This window comes from Rhinoderma darwinii, chromosome 6 (assembly GCF_050947455.1).
Source record: "Rhinoderma darwinii isolate aRhiDar2 chromosome 6, aRhiDar2.hap1, whole genome shotgun sequence".
Lineage (NCBI taxonomy): Eukaryota > Metazoa > Chordata > Amphibia > Anura > Rhinodermatidae > Rhinoderma > Rhinoderma darwinii.
This window is the reverse complement of record NC_134692.1, coordinates 8,173,911-8,200,138: the sequence shown is the minus strand read 5'-3', so window position 1 is coordinate 8,200,138 and position 26,228 is coordinate 8,173,911. Positions and strand designations below refer to the sequence as shown.

General features: G+C 45.2%; 1 protein-coding gene across 2 annotated transcripts; it reads left to right on the top strand.

Annotated features, from left to right (window-relative positions):
- Positions 1-10,589: 10,589 nt before the first annotated feature.
- PECR (peroxisomal trans-2-enoyl-CoA reductase) lies at positions 10,590-25,475 on the top strand. Of its 2 annotated transcripts, none has more exons than XM_075829078.1 (8): positions 10,590-10,728; positions 13,171-13,304; positions 14,313-14,478; positions 16,461-16,542; positions 18,268-18,364; positions 19,496-19,606; positions 21,408-21,519; positions 23,834-25,475. In XM_075829078.1, the coding sequence occupies exons 1-8, from the start codon at positions 10,617-10,619 to the stop codon at positions 23,920-23,922; spliced, it is 903 nt and encodes a 300-aa protein (XP_075685193.1). In that variant the 5' UTR covers positions 10,590-10,616; the 3' UTR covers positions 23,923-25,475. The 2 variants fall into 2 exon arrangements, with proteins under 2 accessions (XP_075685193.1, XP_075685194.1); XM_075829079.1 differs by lacking the exon at positions 10,590-10,728 and adding an exon at positions 10,991-11,655.
- The last annotated feature ends 753 nt before the right edge of the window (positions 25,476-26,228 follow it).

The window sequence follows — 26,228 nt, the reverse complement described above, 5'->3', positions numbered from 1 at the left end:
AATGACACACCGTTATGGGGGAATCTGTGGATGATACACTGTTATGGGGACATCTGTGGATGATGCACTGTTATGGGGACATCTGTGGATGATACACTGTTATGGGGACATCTGCGGGTGATACACTGTTATGGGGACATCTGTGGGTGATACACTGTTATGGGGACATCTGTGGGTGATACACTGTTATGGGGACATCTGTGGGTGATACACTGTTATGGGGACATCTGTGGATGATACACTGTTATGGGGACATCTGTGGGTGATACACTGTTATGGGGACATCTGTGGGTGATACACTGTTATGGGGACATCTGTGGGTGATACACTGTTATGGGGACATCTGTGGGTGATACACTGTTATGGGGACATCTGTGGAGGATACACTGTTATGGGGACATCTGTGGGTGATACACTGTTATGGGGACATCTGTGGATGACACACTGTTATGGGGACATCTGTGGGTGATACACTGTTATGGGGACATCTGTGGGTGATACACTGTTATGGGGACATCTGTGGGTGATACACTGTTATGGGGACATCTGTGGGTGATACACTGTTATGGAGACATCTGTGGATGATACACTGTTATGGGGACATCTGTGGGTGATACACTGTTATGGGGACATCTGTGGGTGATACACTGTTATGGGGACATCTTTGGAGGATACACTGTTATGGGGACATCTGTGGATGATACACTGTTATGGGGACATCTGTGGGTGATACACTGTTATGGGGACATCTGTGGGTGATACACTGTTATGGGGACATCTGTGGGTGATACACTGTTATGGGGACATCTGTGGGTGATACACTGTTATGGGGACATCTGTGGAGGATACACTGTTATGGGGACATCTGTGGATGATACACTGTTATGGGGACATCTGTGGATGATACGCTGTTATGGGGACATCTGCAGCTGACACATTGTTATGGGGACATCTGCATCTGACACACTGTTATGGGGACATCTGCAGCTGACACACTGTTATGGGGACATCTGCAGCTGACACACTGTTATGGGGACATCTGTGGGTGATGCACTGTTATGGGGACATCTGTGGGTGATGCACTGTTATGGGGACATCTGCAGCTGACACTGTTATGGGGACATCTGTAAATGACACACCGTTATGGGGACATCTGCAGCTGACACACTGTTATGGGGGAATCTGTGGATGATACACTGTTATGGGGACATCTGTGGATGATGCACTGTTATGGGGACATCTGTGGATGATACACTGTTATGGGGACATCTGCGGGTGATACACTGTTATGGGGACATCTGTGGGTGATACACTGTTATGGGGACATCTGTGGGTGATACACTGTTATGGGGACATCTGTGGGTGATACACTGTTATGGAGACATCTGTGGATGATACACTGTTATGGGGACATCTGTGGGTGATACACTGTTATGGGGACATCTGTGGGTGATACACTGTTATGGGGACATCTGTGGAGGATACACTGTTATGGGGACATCTGTGGGTGATACACTGTTATGGGGACATCTGTGGATGACACACTGTTATGGGGACATCTGTGGGTGATACACTGTTATGGGGACATCTGTGGGTGATACACTGTTATGGGGACATCTGTGGGTGATACACTGTTATGGAGACATCTGTGGATGATACACTGTTATGGGGACATCTGTGGGTGATACACTGTTATGGGGACATCTGTGGGTGATACACTGTTATGGGGACATCTGTGGGTGATACACTGTTATGGGGACATCTGTGGAGGATACAATGTTATGGGGACATCTGTGGATGATACACTGTTATGGGGACATCTGTGGGTGATACACTGTTATTGGGACATCTGTGGGTGATACACTGTTATGGGGACATCTGTGGGTGATACACTGTTATGGGGACATCTGTGGAGGATACACTGTTATGGGGACATCTGTGGATGATACACTGTTATGGGGACATCTGTGGATGATACGCTGTTATGGGGACATCTGCAGCTGACACATTGTTATGGGGACATCTGCAGCTGACACACTGTTATGGGGACATCTGCAGCTGACACACTGTTATGGGGACATCTGTGGGTGATGCACTGTTATGGGGACATCTGTGGGTGATGCACTGTTATGGGGACATCTGCAGCTGACACTGTTATGGGGACATCTGTAAATGACACACCGTTATGGGGACATCTGCAGCTGACACACTGTTATGGGGGAATCTGTGGATGATACACTGTTATGGGGACATCTGTGGATGATGCACTGTTATGGGGACATCTGTGGGTGATGCACTGTTATGGGGACATCTGCAGCTGACACTGTTATGGGGACATCTGTAAATGACACACCGTTATGGGGGAATCTGTGGATGATACACTGTTATGGGGACATCTGTGGATGATGCACTGTTATGGGGACATCTGTGGATGATACACTGTTATGGGGACATCTGCGGGTGATACACTGTTATGGGGACATCTGTGGGTGATACACTGTTATGGGGACATCTGTGGGTGATACACTGTTATGGGGACATCTGTGGGTGATACACTGTTATGGGGACATCTGTGGATGATACACTGTTATGGGGACATCTGTGGGTGATACACTGTTATGGGGACATCTGTGGGTGATACACTGTTATGGGGACATCTGTGGGTGATACACTGTTATGGGGACATCTGTGGGTGATACACTGTTATGGGGACATCTGTGGAGGATACACTGTTATGGGGACATCTGTGGGTGATACACTGTTATGGGGACATCTGTGGATGACACACTGTTATGGGGACATCTGTGGGTGATACACTGTTATGGGGACATCTGTGGGTGATACACTGTTATGGGGACATCTGTGGGTGATACACTGTTATGGGGACATCTGTGGGTGATACACTGTTATGGAGACATCTGTGGATGATACACTGTTATGGGGACATCTGTGGGTGATACACTGTTATGGGGACATCTGTGGGTGATACACTGTTATGGGGACATCTTTGGAGGATACACTGTTATGGGGACATCTGTGGATGATACACTGTTATGGGGACATCTGTGGGTGATACACTGTTATGGGGACATCTGTGGGTGATACACTGTTATGGGGACATCTGTGGGTGATACACTGTTATGGGGACATCTGTGGGTGATACACTGTTATGGGGACATCTGTGGAGGATACACTGTTATGGGGACATCTGTGGATGATACACTGTTATGGGGACATCTGTGGATGATACGCTGTTATGGGGACATCTGCAGCTGACACATTGTTATGGGGACATCTGCATCTGACACACTGTTATGGGGACATCTGCAGCTGACACACTGTTATGGGGACATCTGCAGCTGACACACTGTTATGGGGACATCTGTGGGTGATGCACTGTTATGGGGACATCTGTGGGTGATGCACTGTTATGGGGACATCTGCAGCTGACACTGTTATGGGGACATCTGTAAATGACACACCGTTATGGGGACATCTGCAGCTGACACACTGTTATGGGGGAATCTGTGGATGATACACTGTTATGGGGACATCTGTGGATGATGCACTGTTATGGGGACATCTGTGGATGATACACTGTTATGGGGACATCTGCGGGTGATACACTGTTATGGGGACATCTGTGGGTGATACACTGTTATGGGGACATCTGTGGGTGATACACTGTTATGGGGACATCTGTGGGTGATACACTGTTATGGAGACATCTGTGGATGATACACTGTTATGGGGACATCTGTGGGTGATACACTGTTATGGGGACATCTGTGGGTGATACACTGTTATGGGGACATCTGTGGAGGATACACTGTTATGGGGACATCTGTGGGTGATACACTGTTATGGGGACATCTGTGGATGACACACTGTTATGGGGACATCTGTGGGTGATACACTGTTATGGGGACATCTGTGGGTGATACACTGTTATGGGGACATCTGTGGGTGATACACTGTTATGGAGACATCTGTGGATGATACACTGTTATGGGGACATCTGTGGGTGATACACTGTTATGGGGACATCTGTGGGTGATACACTGTTATGGGGACATCTGTGGGTGATACACTGTTATGGGGACATCTGTGGAGGATACAATGTTATGGGGACATCTGTGGATGATACACTGTTATGGGGACATCTGTGGGTGATACACTGTTATTGGGACATCTGTGGGTGATACACTGTTATGGGGACATCTGTGGGTGATACACTGTTATGGGGACATCTGTGGAGGATACACTGTTATGGGGACATCTGTGGATGATACACTGTTATGGGGACATCTGTGGATGATACGCTGTTATGGGGACATCTGCAGCTGACACATTGTTATGGGGACATCTGCAGCTGACACACTGTTATGGGGACATCTGCAGCTGACACACTGTTATGGGGACATCTGTGGGTGATGCACTGTTATGGGGACATCTGTGGGTGATGCACTGTTATGGGGACATCTGCAGCTGACACTGTTATGGGGACATCTGTAAATGACACACCGTTATGGGGACATCTGCAGCTGACACACTGTTATGGGGGAATCTGTGGATGATACACTGTTATGGGGACATCTGTGGATGATGCACTGTTATGGGGACATCTGTGGGTGATGCACTGTTATGGGGACATCTGCAGCTGACACTGTTATGGGGACATCTGTAAATGACACACCGTTATGGGGGAATCTGTGGATGATACACTGTTATGGGGACATCTGTGGATGATGCACTGTTATGGGGACATCTGTGGATGATACACTGTTATGGGGACATCTGCGGGTGATACACTGTTATGGGGACATCTGTGGGTGATACACTGTTATGGGGACATCTGTGGGTGATACACTGTTATGGGGACATCTGTGGGTGATACACTGTTATGGGGACATCTGTGGGTGATACACTGTTATGGGGACATCTGTGGGTGATACACTGTTATGGGGACATCTGTGGAGGATACACTGTTATGGGGACATCTGTGGGTGATACACTGTTATGGGGACATCTGTGGATGACACACTGTTATGGGGACATCTGTGGGTGATACACTGTTATGGGGACATCTGTGGGTGATACACTGTTATGGGGACATCTGTGGGTGATACACTGTTATGGGGACATCTGTGGGTGATACACTGTTATGGAGACATCTGTGGATGATACACTGTTATGGGGACATCTGTGGGTGATACACTGTTATGGGGACATCTGTGGGTGATACACTGTTATGGGGACATCTGTGGGTGATACACTGTTATGGGGACATCTGTGGGTGATACACTGTTATGGAGACATCTGTGGATGATACACTGTTATGGGGACATCTGTGGGTGATACACTGTTATGGGGACATCTGTGGGTGATACACTGTTATGGGGACATCTGTGGGTGATACACTGTTATGGGGACATCTGTTGAGGATACACTGTTATGGGGACATCTGTGGATGATACACTGTTATGGGGACATCTGTGGGTGATACACTGTTATTGGGACATCTGTGGGTGATACACTGTTATGGGGACATCTGTGGGTGATACACTGTTATGGGGACATCTGTGGGTGATACACTGTTATGGGGACATCTGTGGAGGATACACTGTTATGGGGACATCTGTGGATGATGCACTGTTATGGGGACATCTGTGGATGATACGCTGTTATGGGGACATCTGCAGCTGACACATTGTTATGGGGACATCTGCAGCTGACACACTGTTATGGGGACATCTGCAGCTGACACACTGTTATGGGGACATCTGCAGCTGACACACTGTTATGGGGACATCTGCAGCTGACACACTGTTATGGGGACATCTGTGGGTGATGCACTGTTATGGGGACATCTGTGGGTGATGCACTGTTATGGGGACATCTGCAGCTGACACTGTTATGGGGACATCTGTAAATGACACACCGTTATGGGGACATCTGCAGCTGACACACTGTTATGGGGGAATCTGTGGATGATACACTGTTATGGGGACATCTGTGGATGATGCACTGTTATGGGGACATCTGCGGGTGATGCACTGTTATGGGGACATCTGCAGCTGACACTGTTATGGGGACATCTGTAAATGACACACCGTTATGGGGGAATCTGTGGATGATACACTGTTATGGGGGAATCTGTGTATGATACACTGTTATGGGGACATCTGTGGATGATACACTGTTATGGGGACATCTGTGGATGATACACTGTTATGGAGACATTTGTGGATGGTGCACTGTTGTGGGGAAATCTGTAGCTGACACACTGTTATGGGGACATCTGTGGATGATACACTGTTATGGGGACATCTATGGGTGATACACTGTTATGGGGACATCTGTGGGTGATACGCTGTTATGGGGACATCTGTGGAGGATACACTGTTATGGGGGAATCTGTGGATGACACTGTTAGGGCTTATTCAGACAAACGTATACTACATCCGTGCTACGCGCATGATTTTCACGCGCGTTGCACGGAGCTATGTTAGTCAATTGGGCCGTTCAGACTGTCAGTGATTTTCACGCAGCGTATGTCCGCTGCGTAAAACTCACGACATGTCCGATATTTGCCCGTTTTTCGCGCATCACGCACCCATTGAAGTTAATGGGTGTGTGAAAACCGTGCACGGCACACGGACGCACTTCTGTGTGCCGCGCATGATGCGTGCTACAGTAGTCAAAACTATGAATGAAAACAGAAAAGCACCACGTACTTTTCTGTTTACAAACATAAAAACAGAGTGTCATAATGATGGCGGCTGCGCGAAAATAACTCAGCCACGCATCATACGCTGCTGACACACGGAGCTGTTATGGACCTTTTGAGCAAAACGCACACGCTCGTGTGAATCCGGCCTTATGGGGACATCTGTGGATGATACACTGTTATGGGGACATCTGTGGGTGACACACTGTTATGGGGACATCTGTGGGTGATACACTGTTATGGGGACATCTGTGGAGGATACGCTGTTATGGGGACATCTGTGGGTGATACACTGTTATGGGGACATCTGTGGATGATACACTGTTATGGGGACATCTGTGGGTGATACACTGTTATGCGGACATCTGTGGGTGATACACTGTTATGGAGACATCTGTGGGTGATACACTGTTATGGGGACATCTGTGGGTGATACACTGTTATGGGGACATCTGTGGATGATACACTGTTATGGGGACATCTGTGGGTGATACACTGTTATGGGGACATCTGTGGAGGATACACTGTTATGCGGACATCTGTGGGTGATACACTGTTATGGGGACATCTGTGGGTGATACACTGTTATGGGGACATCTGTGGGTGATACACTGTTATGGGGACATCTGTGGATGATACACTGTTATGGGGACATCTGTGGATGATACACTGTTATGGGGACATCTGTGGATGATACAATGTTATGGGGACATCTGTGGATGATACACTGTTATGGGGACATCTGTGGGTGATACACTGTTATGGGGACATCTGTGGGTGATACACTGTTATGGGGACATCTGTGGATGAGACACTGTTATGGGGACATCTGTAGGTGATACATTGTTATGGGGACATCTGTGGATGATACACTGTTATGGGGACATCTGTGGGTGATACACTGTTATGGGGACATCTGTGGATTATACACTGTTATGGGGACATCTGTGGATTATACACTGTTATGGGGACATCTGTGGATGACACACTGTTATGGGGACATCTGGGGATGATACACTGTTATGGGGACATCTGTGGATGATACACTGTTATGGGGACATCTGTGGGTGATACACTGTTATGGGGACATCTGTGGGTGATACACTGTTATGGGGACATCTGTGGGTGATACACTGTTATGGGGACATCTGTGGGTGATACACTGTTATGGGGACATCTGTGGATGATACACTGTTATGGGGACATCTGTGGGTGATACACTGTTATGGGGACATCTGTGGGTGATACACTGTTATGGGGACATCTGTGGGTGATACACTGTTATGGGGACATCTGTGGATGATACACTGTTATGGGGACATCTGTGGATGATACACTGTTATGGGGACATCTGTGGGTGATACACTGTTATGGGGACATCTGTGGGTGATACAGTGTTATGGGGACATCTGTGGGTGATACACTGTTATGGGGACATCTGTGGGTGATACACTGTTATGGAGACATCTGTGGATGATACACTGTTATGGGGACATCTGTGGGTGATACACTGTTATGGGGACATCTGTGGGTGATACACTGTTATGGGGACATCTGTGGGTGATACACTGTTATGGTGACATCTGTGGAGGATACACTGTTATGGGGACATCTGTGGATGATACACTGTTATGGGGACATCTGTGGATGATACACTGTTATGGGGACATCTGTGGATGATACGCTGTTATGGGGACATCTGTGGGTGATACACTGTTATGGGGACATCTGTGGGTGATACACTGTTATGGGGACATCTGTGGGTGATACACTGTTATGGGGACATCTGTGGGTGATACACTGTTATGGGGACATCTGTGGATGATACACTGTTATGGGGACATCTGTGGATGATACGCTGTTATGGGGACATCTGCAGCTGACACATTGTTATGGGGACATCTGCAGCTGACACACTGTTATGGGGACATCTGCAGCTGACACACTGTTATGGGGACATCTGCAGCTGACACACTGTTATGGGGACATCTGTGGGTGATGCACTGTTATGGGGACATCTGTGGGTGATACACTGTTATGGGGACATCTGTGGATGATACACTGTTATGGGGACATCTGTGGATGATACACTGTTATGGGGACATCTGTGGATGATACGCTGTTATGGGGACATCTGTGGGTGATACACTGTTATGGGGACATCTGTGGGTGATACACTGTTATGGGGACATCTATGGGTGATACACTGTTATGGGGACATCTGTGGATGATACACTGTTATGGGGACATCTGTGGATGATACGCTGTTATGGGGACATCTGCAGCTGACACATTGTTATGGGGACATCTGCAGCTGACACACTGTTATGGGGACATCTGCAGCTGACACACTGTTATGGGGACATCTGCAGCTGACACACTGTTATGGGGACATCTGTGGGTGATGCACTGTTATGGGGACATCTGCAGCTGACACTGTTATGGGGACATCTGTAAATGACACACCGTTATGGGGACATCTGCAGCTGACACACTGTTATGGGGGAATCTGTGGGTGATACACTGTTATGGGGACATCTGTGGGTGATACACTGTTATGGGGACATCTGTGGATGATACACTGTTATGGGGACATCTGTGGATGATACACTGTTATGGGGACATCTGTGGGTGATACACTGTTATGGGGACATCTGCGGGTGATACACTGTTATGGGGACATCTGCGGGTGATACACTGTTATGGGGACATCTGCGGATGATACACTGTTATGGGGACATCTGCGGGTGATACACTGTTATGGGGACATCTGTGGATGATACACTGTTATGGGGACATCTGTGGATGATACACTGTTATGGGGACATCTGTGGATGATACACTGTTATGGGGACATCTGTGGGTGATACACTGTTATGGGGACATCTGTGGATGATACACTGTTATGGGGACATCTGTGGATGATACACTGTTATGGGGACATCTGTGGATGATATACTGTTAGGGTATGTCCACACGGCAGCCTCCGTTACGTCTGAAATTACGGAGCTGTTTTCAGGAGAAAATTACGGCTCAAATTACGTCCCAAGAAGTGTCCTGCACTTCTTTGACGAGGCTGTTATTTTATGCACCGTCTTTTGACAGCGACGCGTAAATTACTGGTCGTCTGCACAATACGTCGGCAAACCCATTGAAATGAATGGGCAGATGTTTGCCGACGTATTGTAGCCCTATTTTCAGGCGTAAATCGAGGCATAATACGCCTCGTTTACGCCTGAAAATAGGTCGTGTGAACCCAGCCTTATAGGGAAATCTGTGAATGATACACTGTTATGGGGACATCTGTGGGTGATACACTGTTATGGAGACATCTGTGGATGATACACTGTTATGGGGTGTATATATAGGTCTGCCATTGTTATGGGGGTATATATAGGGCTGCCATTGTTATGAGGGTATATATAGGGCTGCCATTGTTACAGGGGTATATATAGGGCTGCCATTGTTATGGGGGTGTATATATAGGGCTGCCATTGTTATGAGGGTATATATAGGGCTGCCATTGTTACGGGGGTATATATAGGGCTGCCATTGTTATGGGGGTATATATAGGGCGGCCATTGTTATGGGGGAATATATAGGGCGGCCATTGTTATGAGGGTATATATAGGGCTGCCATTGTTATGGGGGAATATATATGGCTGCCATTGTTATGGGGGTATATATAGGGCGGCCATTGTTATGAGGGTATATATAGGGCTGCCATTGTTATGGGGGAATATATATGGCTGCCATTGTTATGGGGGTATATATAGGGCTGCCATTGTTACAAGGGTATATAGTTACAAGGCCTGCCCTGGTAACCATGGTAACATAGACGCGCCTCCTGATCCCGGAAGTGTCACGTGTTCTCTCTACAGTAATCATGGCGGCGTGCAGTGTGTTCGTTCCCGGACTGTTCAGGAACAAAGTCGCCATTGTGACCGGAGGGGGCACCGGTATCGGGAAAGCCATAGCGGCCGAGCTGCTGGGACTAGGTCAGAGGTCAGGTGTCGGGGCGGGTGTGCTCCCCGGGACCTCTTAACGCTTTCATTGCCGCCCTCTCTGTGACTCCTGTGCTGCTCGGTCCGCTGTAGAACTGCTTACATAAGACTAGAGCCACCTCCCAAGAGAACTATAAGTCCCAGCATGCAGTGCAGGCCACAGGATGGGAATAGTGTATATAGATGTTGGCGCGGCATGCTGGGACTTGTAGTTCTTTATCTACTGGCCAGGTATAGGAGCTTCCTTCCATCCTGCAGCATAAATAGTTTTACAGACTAGACTAGGGGTGACATTGAATCCACCACAAGGTCATTCTGTGATCTTAAAGGACATGTCCACTTCATGGCTCTCCTGCTGTGTGACAATACCAGACACCCCCGGTTTATGTATTTGATACGCAGACTCCTCTTATAAAAATGTTATTTTAAATCAAACCGGATTTCACTTCATTCTATTGCAGCCGTCTGTGCTGCTTGTTTTATTTGCAATGAGTCCTGTCTTATGTAAGCTCGGTATTCTGACCAGATATTTATACTATAAAATACGCCATAAATGTCTCATAGGACCCCCATCTTATCAGAGGATAGGGTACCGTTACCCCTGTTAGGGCAGTAGGGCCGTTCCCCTGGAGGTCTCAGTACTCGAATTTCCGACATGTCATTCGTTTTTTCTTAAATTCTAGTTACTCTTTAATGTTCACGTGTTCAGGAATTGATGAGGATTTATGTGCAGATTCCATCTTTAAATTCTGATGAAATGCGCGAACGTTTCGCATCCATTGCAAGTGAACAGAGTGTGTTCAGCTCAATCGTTGGCAGCAGGGAAATGAATAATGAGCCGCAGAAATCTCACATAAGCCCCTTCAGGCGACATGCACACGTTGCAGAATTCGGTGCAGAAAAATTGCATTAAAACCGCAGGTAATTCCGCATATAAAGTCTGCGTTTTTCGGTGCGTTTTTTACATCTTGATGTGGAAAACGGTTTGTTTTTTATGTTGCAGATTTTAGTGCGTTTTTGTTTTTTAAAATAAAACTAATCAGATGTCATTTGTAAGCGGAAACGCAAGATAAATTGACGCACCGCAGGTCAATTTACGTGCAGAAAAAAATCAGCATTTACTTTGCTGGTACTGTATTACGCTGTGGATTTACTGCACGAAAATACATGCGGCAAATCCGCACGTAACGCGCATCGTGTGCATTTGGCCTAAGGGCTAATCTTCGTACGGATTCGCCAGCACATCCATGGTGGAAATTCGAGTGTCCACCTTCGATTTCTTCTACGGATTCCTTGTATCATACACGCCAGGATTTGCCATAGGCGGATCCTGAATGTGTGTACACAAAGGGTTACATTCAGATGACTGGAAGGCTGGGTTCACACACCCTATTTACGGACGTAATTTGGGCATTTTAGCCCCGAATTACGTCCGAAAATATGGCACCAATGCGCCGGCAAACGTCTGCCCATTCATTTGAATGGGTCTTACGATGTTCTGTGCCGACGGTCATTTTTTTTACGCGCCGCTGTCAAAAGACGGCGCGTAAAAAAGACCCCGCGTCAAAGAAGTGCATGTCACTTCTTCGGACGTAAATGGAGCCGTTTTCCATGGAAAAACGGCTCCAATTACGTCCGTAATGGACGCAGCGAAAAACGCCTGCACATGCCGTTACGGCTGAAATTCAGGAGCTGTTTTCTACTGAAAACCGCTCCGTAATTTCAGCCGTAACGGAGGCTGCCGTGTGAACATACCCTAAGATGTATCGGTCTGGAGTTCAGAATCTGTAGCTCACAGAGAATTGTCTAGAATGGATACAATTGTAACAAACTCATCTGAATGTTTTCATTTTCCGACAGCAAGCAGAGATCTGGTAAGGAATTAAAAATAAATTGCACAAACATGAAGCAGTTGCCCTTACTTACCATCCGGTCGCTGCTTACGTTTTTTTAAAGGGCGGCTGACTATTTACTGACATTAGTGTTAAAAAATCTTCCCCAAAGTATCTAGAAAATTGCATAACTTTTTTTTCATCACACAATAATAAAGGGGCCGTCTTATCCGAACAATCCCCTTCTATGTGTCCTATTGGGGTATGTGGATGTCATAGAAGAGAGGTCCACTGCTTGGGGTGCCCCCTCTATTAGCTTGTTGGGTGGGGGGCTGTTTTTTATGATCGGGACAGGCTGCAGTGCCAGACCCTGCTGCTTCTATGGATGATCCGCTCTGCCTGTTTAAACAATGAGGGGAAGCGACGCTCATTGTGGTCCCTTCATTGCGCTGATCGGCAGGGGTTCCAGAGGTCGGACCCTCCACTAAGGCTAGGCCATCAATGTTATAGTGTCGGAGAGCCCCTTTTAGGAAGAATGAGACCTCATGGTCTTCGCTTCTACTATCCATACTTACCCTCTACTTGTTCTGTTTGGTGGTCACAGGTTGCAGTGTGGTTATTGCATCACGGAAACTTGACCGGTTGAAAGAAGCCGCCAAGGAGCTCGTGTCCCAGATCTCTCCCGCGAACCCCTCCATGGTGACAGCGCTCCAGTGTAACATACGTAAGGAGGAGGAGGTGAGCGGGCGCAGAACGGATTATTGTGGATCGAGCTGTTTAACGATTGACCTCACTTTCCTTTGTGTCCTGAAACAACAATCCTGTATACCGTCCTATATCGTAACTACTTATATGTGGTGGGAGAGAAGCTCAGGCCGACCCCTGCGGATTACTACTTTATCAGGGCTGAATTATGGAGTGGAATTGTGCAACTGATGATGTCAGTAAGGGCAGGACTGTATGTGAGACGGATGGAGTGATGGCCTCAGCAGCACAGAGTATATCAGGAGAGGAGGGTGCTGATCGTGTGGAAGGTCACAGATTGAGAGTTACATTGTGGAAGGAGCAAAATCCCCAGCAGCACAGGGTATTTCAGGACTTTTGGGGGGGCAGTGACATGTCCACTCATGTGATGTCAGTGAGGACAAGACTGTATGTGACAACTACAGACTACATTCTGCTGCCCTGTAACACTGTGACTTATCGGTGAATGTTTTTTGTTTCCTTTCTTGATTTAGTTTAATACGTTAATCTCTGCTCACATCTACGTCATGGTTTTAGTTTATAACAGAAACCACGACCGTGCCGAGTCTGTCATACCACGGATAACACCGGCACCTCTTGGACCCCATTGACTTCTAATTGGGTTTCTTAGATTCTGTTGCAGCCCGGTGGTTGGCGGCCCGGTAGTTGGCGGCTCGGTGGTTAGCACTGTTTAGGAGCGCTGGAGTCCTGGGTCTGAATCAGACAAAGGACGACACCTGAATGGAGTTTTTATGTTCTCCCCGTGTTTGCGTTGGTTTCCTCCGAGGTTCTGCGGTCTCCTCCCACACTTTGATATAACATACTGATAGGTTAATTGGCTACCCATTAAATTTGGAATTATGAAGTTAGATTGGGAATGATGACAATATCTGTACAGCGCTCTGGAATATGTTGGTTCTTTGCTGTGATTTATTGAGCAGATATCCGGATAGACCCCCCCACATTCCTGGCCCTATGACCGCTTCTTGTCTCTGATCACAGGTTGAATCGCTGGTTAAATCCACCCTGAACCAGTACGGTCGTATTGACTTCTTAGTCAACAATGGAGGAGGTCAGTTCCCGAGTGTGAGCGAAGCAATTACCTCCAAGGGATGGAACGCGGTGGTGGAGACCAACCTCACCGGCACCTTCTACTGCTGCAAAGCAGGTACGTCCCTAATACTGGAGATCTATGTGTTCCCAACAACCCCATAGACTTTAAATGGAATGGAACTGCGCGTGCCCGACTGCTGCTCCATTAAACTCCTCCTAGCCACCATCTTGGGGGAAGTGGAGACCCCCACTGATCTAGCATTTATTACCTATCCAGTGAAAAATGCTTTGGACTTGAATACCCCCTTAATAACTGAGCAGATTTATTATGTAAGGTTGTGTAAGCGGTCGTGCAGGATTTATCAGATAATGGAAAGTTCTATAAATTTCAAATTTCCTTTTTCATACATTCCACATCCTTATAAACCGGACTAATAAGAGGCTAGGAAATCTGAGTAACTATTTTGTAGAAGCCACAATAATAATTCGGTGAGAAAGCACCCCCAGTGTGCCTACGTGTGAAAATCGCATAGACTAAGACGGGGGGGGGGGGTGAAGATGAGCAGATCCTGGATGTACACAGAATAGAGAAGCCGAGCCCCCAACTAATATCTTCACCTATAAGCTCAATTTTACAGATTTCACATAGAAAATAATTTATGTAAACATTCACATTGTAAATCCATCACTTATTCTGAATTACATCCTGTAGTATCCTCCAGAGCTGCACTCACTATTCTGCTGGTGGAGTCACTGTGTACATACATTACTTATCCTGTACTGATCCTGTATTATTCTCCGGAGCTGCACTCACTATTCTATAGGCTTCAGAGCTGAAATCTCTCAACATTCCCTTCTTATTCAGTGTCTGCACAGAGTTTTCTCTAGGGATATGCATTCTAGGAAGTTTCATCTTTATACCAGACAGTCACTGTGCAGAAACTGCCCTCACTGCATTAAAGGAGCTAAACAGTACAGCTCTATAGTATAATACATGATGTAACTCAGAATCAGTACAGGATAAGTAATGTATGTACACAGTGACTCCACCAGCAGAATAGTGAGTGCAGCTCTGGAGTATAATACAGGATGTAACTCAGGATCAGTACAGGATAAGTAATGTAATGTATGTACACAGTGACTCCACCAGCAGAATAGTGATTGCAGCTCTATAGTATAATACATGATGTAACTCAGGATCAGTACAGGATAAGTAATGTATGTATACAGTGACTCCACCAGCAGAATAGTGAGTGCAGCTCTGGAGTATAATACAGGATGTAACTCAGGATCAGTACAGGATAAGTAATGTAATGTATGTACACAGTGACTCCACCAGCAGAATAGTGAGTGCAGCTCTGAAGTATAATACAGGATGTAACTCAGGATCAGTGCAGGATAAGTAATATATGTACACAGTGACTACCAGCAGAATAGTGAGTGCAGCTCTGGTATATAATACAGGATGTAACTCAGGATCAGTACAGGATAAGTAATGTAATGTATGTACACAGTGACTCCACCAGCAGAATAGTAAGTGCAGCTCTGGAGTATAATACAGGATGTATCTCAGGATCAGTACAGGATAAGTAATGTAATGTATGTGCACAGTGACTCCACCAGCAGAATAGTCAGTGCAGCTCTGGAGTATAACACAGGATGTAACTCAGGATCAGTGCAGGATAAGTAATGTAATGTATGTACACAGTGACTCCACCAGCAGAATAGTGAGTGCAGCTCTGGAGTATAATACAGGATGTAACTCAGGATCAGTACAGGATAAGTAATGTATGTACACAGTGACTCCACCAGTAGAATAGTGAGTGCAGCTCTGGAGTATAATACAGGATGTAACTCAGGATCAGTGCAGGATAAGTAATATATGTACACAGTGACTACCAGCAGAATAGTGAGTGCAGCTCTGGTATATAATACAGGATGTAACTCAGGATCAGTACAGGATAAGTAATGTAATGTATGTACACAGTGACAAAAATATCTTTAAATAAGAAGCCACCATATAGTTGCCCTTTGTTCAACCCGTTGGGGGTAGATTTGTCTGATCATTGACCATGACATTTGTCCTTCTCTATTAAGTGTACAATGCCTGGATGAAAGAGCACGGCGGCGCCATAGTGAATATCGTGGCATCCGTGTGTAAAGGATTTCCCGGCATGGCGTAAGTTTTGATTTGTAGATTCCTTTCTACTGTAATCTGATTTCGGAAGAACTAGCTGCCCCACCTGCATTATATGAGCTCCACTACGCTGTTTGAGTGGTGTCTGATGACAAGCTTGTTGACTGTGTCCAATAACAACCAGCAAAATAGTGAGTGCAGCTCTGGAGTATAATACAGGATGTAACTCAGGATCAGTACAGGATAAGTAATGTAATGTATGTACACAGTGACTCCACCAGCAGAATAGTGAGTGCAGCTCTGGAGTATAATACAGGATGTAACTCAGGATCAGTACAGAATAAGTAATGTATGTACACAGTGACTCCACCAGCAGAATAGTGAGTGCAGCTCTGGAGTATAATACAGGATGTAACTCAGGATCAGTACAGGATAAGTAATGTAATGTATACACACAGTGACTCCAGCAGCAGAATAGTGAGTGCAGCTCTGGAGTATAATACCGGATGTAACTCAGGATCAGTACAGGATAAGTAATGTAATGTATGTACACAGTGACTCCACCAGCAGAATAGTGAGTGCAGCTCTGGAGTATAATACAGGATATAACTCAGGATCAGTACAGGATAAGTAATGTAATATATTTACACAGTGACTCCACCAGCAGAATAGTGAGTGCAGCTCTGGAGTATAATACAGGATGTAACTCAGGATCAGTACAGGATAAGTAATGTATGTACACAGTGACTCCACCAGCAGAATAGTGAGTGCAGCTCTGGAGTATAATACAGGATGTAACTCAGGATCAGTACAGGATAAGTAATGTAATGTATTTACACAGTGACTCCACCAGTAGAATAGTGAGTGCAGCTCTGGAGTATAATACAGGATGTAACTCAGGATCAGTACAGGATAAGTAATGTAATGTATGTACACAGTGACTCCACCAGCAGAATAGTGAGTGCAGCTCTGGAGTATAATACAGGATATAACTCAGTATCAGTACAGGATAAGTAATGTAATGTATTTACACAGTGACTCCACCAGTAGAATAGTGAGTGCAGCTCTGGAGTATAATACAGGATGTAACTCAGGATCAGTACAGGATAAGTAATGTAATGTATGTACACAGTGACTCCACCAGCAGAATAGTGAGTGCAGCTCTGGAGTATAATACAGGATATAACTCAGTATCAGTACAGGATAAGTAATGTAATGTATGTACACAGTGACTCCACCTGCAGAATAGTGAGTGCAGCTCTGGAGTATAATACAGGATGTAACTCAGGATCAGTACAGGACAAGTAATGTATGTACACAGTGACTCCACCAGCAGAATAGTGAGTGCAGCTCTGGAGTATAATACAGGATATAACTCAGGATCAGTACAGGATAAGTAATGTAATGTATGTACACAGTGACTCCACCAGCAGAATAGTGAGTGCAGCTCTGGAGTATAATACAGGATATAACTCAGGATCAGTACAGGATAAGTAATGTAATGTATTTACACAGTGACTCCACCAGTAGAATAGTGAGTGCAGCTCTGGAGTATAATACAGGATGTAACTCAGGATCAGTACAGGATAAGTAATGTAATGTATGTACACAGTGACTCCACCAGCAGAATAGTGAGTGCAGCTCTGGAGTATAATACAGGATGTAACTCAGGATCAGTACAGGATAAGTAATGTAAAGCTGGACAGGAGCAGGTATGGGATCTCTATGTTCTGCGCTTCCATTCACAGCTGTGTTTTCTGTTGATAGGCACACAGCAGCAGCACGAGCGGGGGTGGACAACCTGACAAAAAGCCTCGCTATTGAATGGGCGCACACTGGTGTCCGGATCAATTCTGTCGCTCCTGTAAGTTTTAAGACGTTTGCTATCTTCTTTATAATAAGGTCTCATTAACTTAGTGCAGTGAGTTATGGTTGCTGAGCTGAAAGGGGGTTTGTCTGTCAGCACACTGCTGACAGATTCCAAGTGGCAGCCAGAAGACTTATTAAAGCAGATCTGGATGTTACTAGAGTATAAAATATAATGTAGCACAAGATAATTTTGAGATCAGTAAGAATCCTTTAATTTGACATTTTATGGCTCAGAAATGCTGCTAATCTGGAAAGCAACAAAAATAGTCCCAAACCAGATCCACAGGAATTTATCTGATTTTCCTGCACTTGAAGAGTCATCAGGGGCCCATTTTGGTCTCGACGACTGTACTGCAGCTCCTGAAGATCGCGGTGAAGTCCCTGAGGCGCGCGCTGGCTTTTATGGGCACGCTGCTCTGCCATAGTGTGATGCCAGGGATTCACTACTTCTGCATATAAAGTATTAGCACCCTACCAGATGTGTTTTTAACGCCGCGTATTGCCAACCAAAGTCAACGTGGAATGAAAGTTTTTTTTAATCTGACAAACTTTACCTGATAGGTGCCTGATTATCAGATATTCTGGATTATCAAATATTCTGTATTATCAGATTGTCTTAAAAAAAACAAACAGTCTTATTCTGATTTCATGAAATTGCGCAATATATTTGGGTTACGTTCTGGATTATTAAATGCTGAATGAAAGGAATTTCACGTTAATTTTGCAAACCAAGGGAATCTGCTAAATAAGGGCGTCCCAAACCCCCCTCTGGTTCTCCTTACTGCACCCCCTGAAGTAGGACATTGAATAGAGCGGCGGTCGAGCATGCGCGCTGCCGCTCTAATCACGGTCTATGGGACTGATGGAAAAATACGAATGCTGTATTCTGCGGTTTCCGTCGTTCCCACAGACTGTGAATGGAGCGGTAGCGCGCTCGACCGCCCTGCCATTTAATGTTGCGCTCGCTGCGGTCAAGCATTGAGAAGGAACAGGGGTTCGGGACCGCTGTTTTTGCGATGAGTGGGGGTCCCAGCGATCAGATGATTTTGTCTTTTTTTTCCCTGTGGATCGGTGATGATTCTTTGGCAGCGCCTTTATCTGTATTTCTACCTCCCATATTTTGCAGGGAACCATCTTTTCTAAGACCGCTGTTGAGAATTATAAGGACATAGGGCCTGCAATGTTTCATAACTTCATCCCCATGATTCCTGCCAAGAGACTCGGACTCCCTGAGGAGGTAAGATGTTCCCCTGGAGGTCTGCTGACCCCACGTCACCCGTACAATGGCCGCTAGGCTGGAGGGGGCTGTTATGCGGCTTCTGTACAGCAAAAATGAATGGGGATTGATGAATTCCTCTTCATACAGGGCAATGTTTAACCCTTGCTGCTGCTCGTTTTTCACCCACAGCCGGCTGTTTTTTGGGGCATTTTCCCCAATAAAGGAGTGTTCTGGGTTTATGTAAATAAAACGTTGTATAATGAAGAGTTCTGCAACTTTGTAATCTACTTTTTGTTTCAATTGCTCTTCTTTTTTTTTTTAACGACCTCTGCTTGCTGTCAGTGAATGACAACATATCCAGAGGCTTAAAATCTGTACAGTCCTAATTAGGGTTGTCCCGATACCACAATTTGGACCTCGATACCTATACTTTGTGTAGTATTGCGATTCTCGATACCAAAATGATACTTTGCCAATAATAATAAAAAAAGTTCTTCCGTTTCCTGATATGAGACGCGAGGTGTGATGAATTCTTAACCTCCATGTACCTCTTTCTCACTTTCATAATGGACAACATTGGGTTAATGTGTGCGGTACATGATGGGGTTAAATATTATTAATGTGAGGCACATGGCAGTTCAAAATTCATTACACCTCGTGCCTCACATTAATAAGGCCCCATGCACACGACCGTAAAAATCGTCCGTAATTGCGGAACGCAATTACAGACATATTAACTTCTATTGCCCGCGGACACCTTCCCGTTCATTCACAGGAAGTTGTCCGGGCCGTAGAAGTACATGTCCTATCTTTTGCTTTTTACTGTTCGTGCTCCCACACGAGCACAGCCCGAAAATGCGGACGGCTGTCAGCGGCCGTCCGTGCCTGCAATCGCGGCCCGTGACTGTGGGTACGGCCATGTGCATGAGGCCTAAGTGAAAGAAAGCCGTTTCTATTATTTTTTTTTTTCCCGCGTACACATCATAAATGACGCTATAAATTGGTAGTGCAGGTTATTACGGCTGCGAAGATACCGAATATGTATATTTTATGTATTAAGACTTTTTATTGGCGTTGTACAGAGGAGTGTATGACGCTGACCAATCAGTGACCAATCGGTGACCAATCAGCGTCATACACTTCTCATTGTTCCAGTGTGATTGTGCAGTGAAAGAAGCTGGGCTGGAACAATAAGAAGTGTATGACGCTGATTGGTCCCTGATTGGTCCCTGATTAGTCAGCCTCATACACTGCTCTGTACAATGCCCGCTTAGTAAAAAGTAAAAACACGCCCAGTTGTCCATTAAGAAACGAATTAGCATAAATCTAAAATTGCTCATAACTTGCTAAATGATCGTTTTTCAAAATAAAAACCACTGTTCTCTACATTATAGCGCAGATCACATTATGTAGGAGACAGGGCACTTATAATCTGGTGACAGAGCCTCCTTTTAAATTTTGCTACAATGCATCAGTGCAGGTAAAATGTATCTGCCTGGAGGATTGTCTAGACAGAATGTAATTGTAGCAAACTCACAGCTGAGAAGTTTTAGGTCTGTTCAGTTTTTCAGCCTCTGACTTAAAGAAGAATGTTCATATTTACTGACAGAAAGCAGAGATCTTGAATATAATGAGCTATTTAAACCGAGGCGTAAGTTTACTAGGGCTGGCGTATGTAAAGATATTTGGACTGATTTTGTACCAGATTTATAAAAGGCTCAGCACCCCTAATAGATTTGGCGCATTTTGTTTACTCTGACGAAAATCAAATCAAGTGTCCGCCTGCTCAGACCGCTGTGACGTCCTCTCTCCCGCACAGATCTCACCTATGGTTTGTTTCCTGCTGTCTCCTGCCGCCTCCTTCATCACTGGAGAGACTATGAAGGTCGACGCCGGGCAAGGCCTGTACCACAGTCATTGGGTCGTGCCAGGTAGGTGATAGGAGTTTTGTAAACTGCATGTTCACCCTATAAAGGACACCCCCCCCCCTCCCGCAGGAAATGCTGCTAGATCTGCGGCTACAGGGAACCGCATTACTCTCCACATGTAAAGAACATGATTTATTTTTTTTCTGTAGCTTTGACTTCTACAAATGTCATTTATAAAGGGGTTATCTGGACTATCAGACCATAGGGACATCCTGAAGAGGGGTCCCAGCTCAGGACCCCCCCCTCCCTCTATTAGCCAGAGCACTTTTCACTCCATAGGGCTCTGCGCTGCCCTGGTTACCCATTCATTGAAAGGATGCCTTGTAATATTACATTCCGAAATGCATGGCTGCCCGCATCCTCCACCAGTTATATCAGCTGATCTCCGGGGAAGGGGCGGCGCAGGAGGTTGCCCGGTTGGAAAAACCCTTTAACATAACATCCGGTTGCTGTCGTTTTTTTTCTTTTATAAAGGGGATTGTCAAGGATTAGAAAAACTTGTCCACTTTCTTCCAGAAATGCCACCACACCTGTCCGCAGGTAGTGTCTGGTACTGCAGCTCAGGTCTATTGAGGTGAATAGGAATGAGCTGCAATACCACCCACAACCCATGGACCGGTGTGGCGCTATAAATAACGATACAGGAAAAAGAGTAGCAGTTTACTGTGTGACCAGATCCTAAGGCTCCTTGCACATGGCCGGGTTTCGTATCTTTACGTTAGCCATAAGTTAAGTGCCAATAAGGGCATTAAAGCCTTTGGGAAAGAATTTGCGTTAGATTACGTTATGAAATTGTTTTCGGCTGCGGTTTAGCGTCCGAATCACATCCGCAAGTCCTGGCCCTTCTGCGGGTCTATTGACCCCAATTAACGGCCTCATAGTCACCTGTAATGCTGTTAGTTAGGGTCATTAGACCGGCGGTTGTGGCGGGACTTGTGGACGTAATATGTACGCTATTGTGGCAATACGGGTGTCCCTAGAGGAGGTCGGTGGTATTGAACGCGCTTTGTAGAGAATCTCAGATCAGGCTTGGCTTTAGCGATCATTATAAGGGTGGGGACACATGTAGTGTCCATTGGATGGCTGAAAACGCCCTGAGCCGACATGCGCATTTACCTTAAATCAGCAGAGTTTTAACCCCTTGGCGACATGAGACATATAGTTACATGAGACATATAGTTACATGAGACATATAGTTACATGAGACATATAGTTACATGAGACATATAGTTACATGAGACATATAGTTACATGAGACATATAGTTACATGAGACATATAGTTACATGAGACATATAGTTACATGAGACATATAGTTACATGAGACATATAGTTACATGAGACATATAGTTACATGAGACATATAGTTACATGAGACATATAGTTACATGAGACATATAGTTACATGAGACATATAGTTACATGGCACAGACATATAGTTACATGAGACATATAGTTACATGGCACAGACATATAGTTACATGAGACATATAGTTACATCAGATGTGCACCATTACAATATGGCAGGGGCGGAGTTCGCACCATACGCGGCGGATGCCGTCTGCGTCAAACCGCAGACACCCGCCTGCAACAGCTGGGATCGTAGATAACTCCAATTCCAGCTGTTTAACTCCTCAGATGACGCCACCAATAGCGACCGCAGCGGTTAGACACAGGGAAGGGTCTCCCGCAGCATCGCTATTTTTTTATTTTTTTTATTCGCGCTGCTTCCCCAAAAAATGTAATAAAAAGTGGCAAAAAATTTGTATGTTCCCCAAAACTGTACCAATAAAAAGTACAGCTCACGCCTCAGAAAACAACCCCCCACAGCGAGCGATCAATGGAAAAACAAAACATATGGCGACACATTTTTCTTTTAACAAATTTATTCTTTCTTCGTAAAAGTGGTTCATCGTAAGAAGATATAAATTAGCGCTGTAAAAATTAAACAAAAAAAACAATCGCGTTTTTTTTTTTTTGTTGTTTGTTCTTCCAATTCTGCCCCAATTTCGGTTTCCCAGTACATTATATAAAACATTAAATGGTGGCATTAAAAACGACAACTCTTCCCGCAAAAAACAAGCGCTCGTACGGCTGCGCTGATGAGAAAATAAAAAATGGTTATGGCTCTTGGAAGGTGACAATGAAAAAACGACATGCGTATCATTTCAAATCTACGCCGATTTGCGGTAAAACCACGCGATGGCTCGCTGTGCGGCCGCTGCGATCTGGTCACCTGTGTTTTATTGACCTATTAGATGGGTATCCCGGGGCATTTCCCGGCCGCATTACTCAACCTCTTTGTCCCTTCTATTCAGATCACGACAGGTGGCCGGAGGCTCCGGATGGGGAGAACGCCAAAGCTTTGAAGAAAATGTTTGCAGACCTCCCCCCTCCGAAGCTGTGATGACCGCGGGTGGGCGCCGGGAGGTCGCGATGCACAGAGGCGTCTGCCGTAATCGCCGAGCCGACTGAATGAGCTGATGAGCGCTAATTAAAGTGATGCTGATTTTTACGCCGTACGAGGCTGTGATTACAAGTCGAATTCAAAACACATTTTTTTGCTGAGATTTTCGTAAAATACCAAGAAAACCGCCGATTGACCGCGATGTGTGAACACAGCCTTATTATTAGGTGAAAAGGTAAAGGGTTTTTACTGCTCAGTCGTTTCAGGGAAGGATCCTAGAGATCATGTTTATGTGTAAAGATAAAACTGGATAGAACAAGATGTAGCTGAGCAGAGCGTGCGCCATTCTGATAAGTTTGGTGCAATTCTCGCCGTCTCATAAAATTGTTGTTTATTATATTGCTAAACCCCAATGGATTTTTTTCTGTGCTCCGCGTTCTTCTGTTCTCATGATAGGTGCCGGATTAAGGAATTTTACAGTGTAAGGGAACCTCTAAATATTCTGCCACCCTGCACATCGCCTTCATAGCAACTGCCAAGCACTATATGGACAAAAGTATTGGGACACACCTCTTCGCTGCACGCATAATATATTTAGTAGTGTGACTGCGCCTAATTGGTCATTTGTCTGGGAGCGCCCTTACACGGATAAGCCGTGTGCAGATAGTGCACGTAGTTTGACCGCAAAATGCTGCAGTTTTTGGCAGAGCCGTTTGAATAGCTAAAAAAAATGGTTCAAACGTGTACAAGCCGCACAGCCAAAAAACGCATCGCAAAACACGTAGTTCTTGGTCGCGCAGCACACGGCGGCTTTGTGTATGGAAGATTATTGAATAATCAAACTACCTACTGCCTATGATCAACTTAAAGGGCCGGTGTCCAGTCTTCTGTAATTGGAGCTTAATCCTTGTATGCTGAACAGTTCTGCAACTTTCTAATATACTTTGTGTTCCAAATCGTCACCATTTATAAGATCTTTGCTTGCTGTTCGTGAATAGAAATATTCTTGTTTACGTTTTGAAAACATACCCTGACCTAATACTTCTCACAGCTGAAGGTTCGTTACAGTTGTATGCAGTCTATATGACCCTCTGTGAACAAAATACGTGTATAAAAGGTATCAACCTGGAGTCCAGACTGTTGAGCTCACAGAGGATTGTCTACACTGGATACATTTGTTACAAACTCTCCGTTGGGATGAAACGGGAATATTCCCATGCACTGACTGCAAGCAGAGATCTTTAAATGGAGAGGAACTGAAACACAAAGCATATTAGAAAGTTGCAGAACTTTTAAAGAAGTTGCGTCATGAAGACCTCCCCTATTATTAGGGCGTACGGACATCATAGGGTGGGGGGTTGTCACCCTTCTTGGGAGTCCCCTCTATGAGCCAGAACGGAGAGCATCTTTGTAAGATCACCGCGCCGGCTCCAAACTAAAAGATAGAGCCCCCCATCCCCCAGATTTACACTACCTGATCTGTAACTTACTCTGAATAATTGTAAATTGTGCCAAATATGTAATAATAATAAAATAAACTTTATTTTAATGCATTTACTATATTTATATATATTTTGCCTTTTTTTTCCTAAATCTGCTTTACACTCATGTTTTGGAGGGGCACTATTTTTTTTTCCATTGTATAATGAAAAGTTCTGCAACTTTCTTGTACTTTCTTATATACTTTGTATTTCAATTGCTTATACTTTTTAAGATCTCTGCTTGCTGACAGGCCATAGAAACATTCTTATTTCTATCCAGAGGCTGATCATCTCTCATGACTTTGTTCTGCTCACACAGCTGCAGATCCAGCGGTGTTGTTACCAGGGCAACTGTGTGACACCCGAGGCCTCTCCTGCAGAGAGAAGGGATTGCTGCGATTTTTTGTTAATAAATGTATATGGTTTTTTTTCTATGTAAAGTACAAGACCAAGTCCGCTTCATTTACATCTCTTTGGGAATGTTCCCACAGGCTCGATGCGCTGAAGATTTTCCACAGCGGAATTTCATAAATCCGCAGGTATCGCAGTCAGAGAAATCTGCAGCAAATTGTGCATTTTTTTTGCGGCGGATGTTGCAGAAATGCAATGTAGCTGCGGATGTCATTGCGGGTTTTCCTCAGCGGCTGCACCTGCATATTTTGTGTGAAGCATTGATCGTAGAAAACTTTGTATCCAGTTGCGGATTTACTGCGGAATAGCTGTAGAAAAACAAAAAAAAAATACGTAACAATATACAGCTGGCAGTTTTGACAATGGATTTTATGCAAGTCTATAGGGAAAAAATGCCGCATCTCCACTCAGAAT

Excerpts from the sequence above, each read along its gene's own strand:
- PECR (XM_075829078.1), top strand. The coding sequence starts at position 10,617 with ATGGCGGCGTGCAGTGTGTTCGTTCCCGGACTGTTCAGGAACAAAGTC. Across the intron at positions 14,479-16,460 it reads CTTCTACTGCTGCAAAGCAG|TGTACAATGCCTGGATGAAA; the intron begins GTACGTCCCTAA and ends TTCTCTATTAAG. Across the intron at positions 16,543-18,267 it reads AAAGGATTTCCCGGCATGGC|GCACACAGCAGCAGCACGAG; the intron begins GTAAGTTTTGAT and ends TTCTGTTGATAG.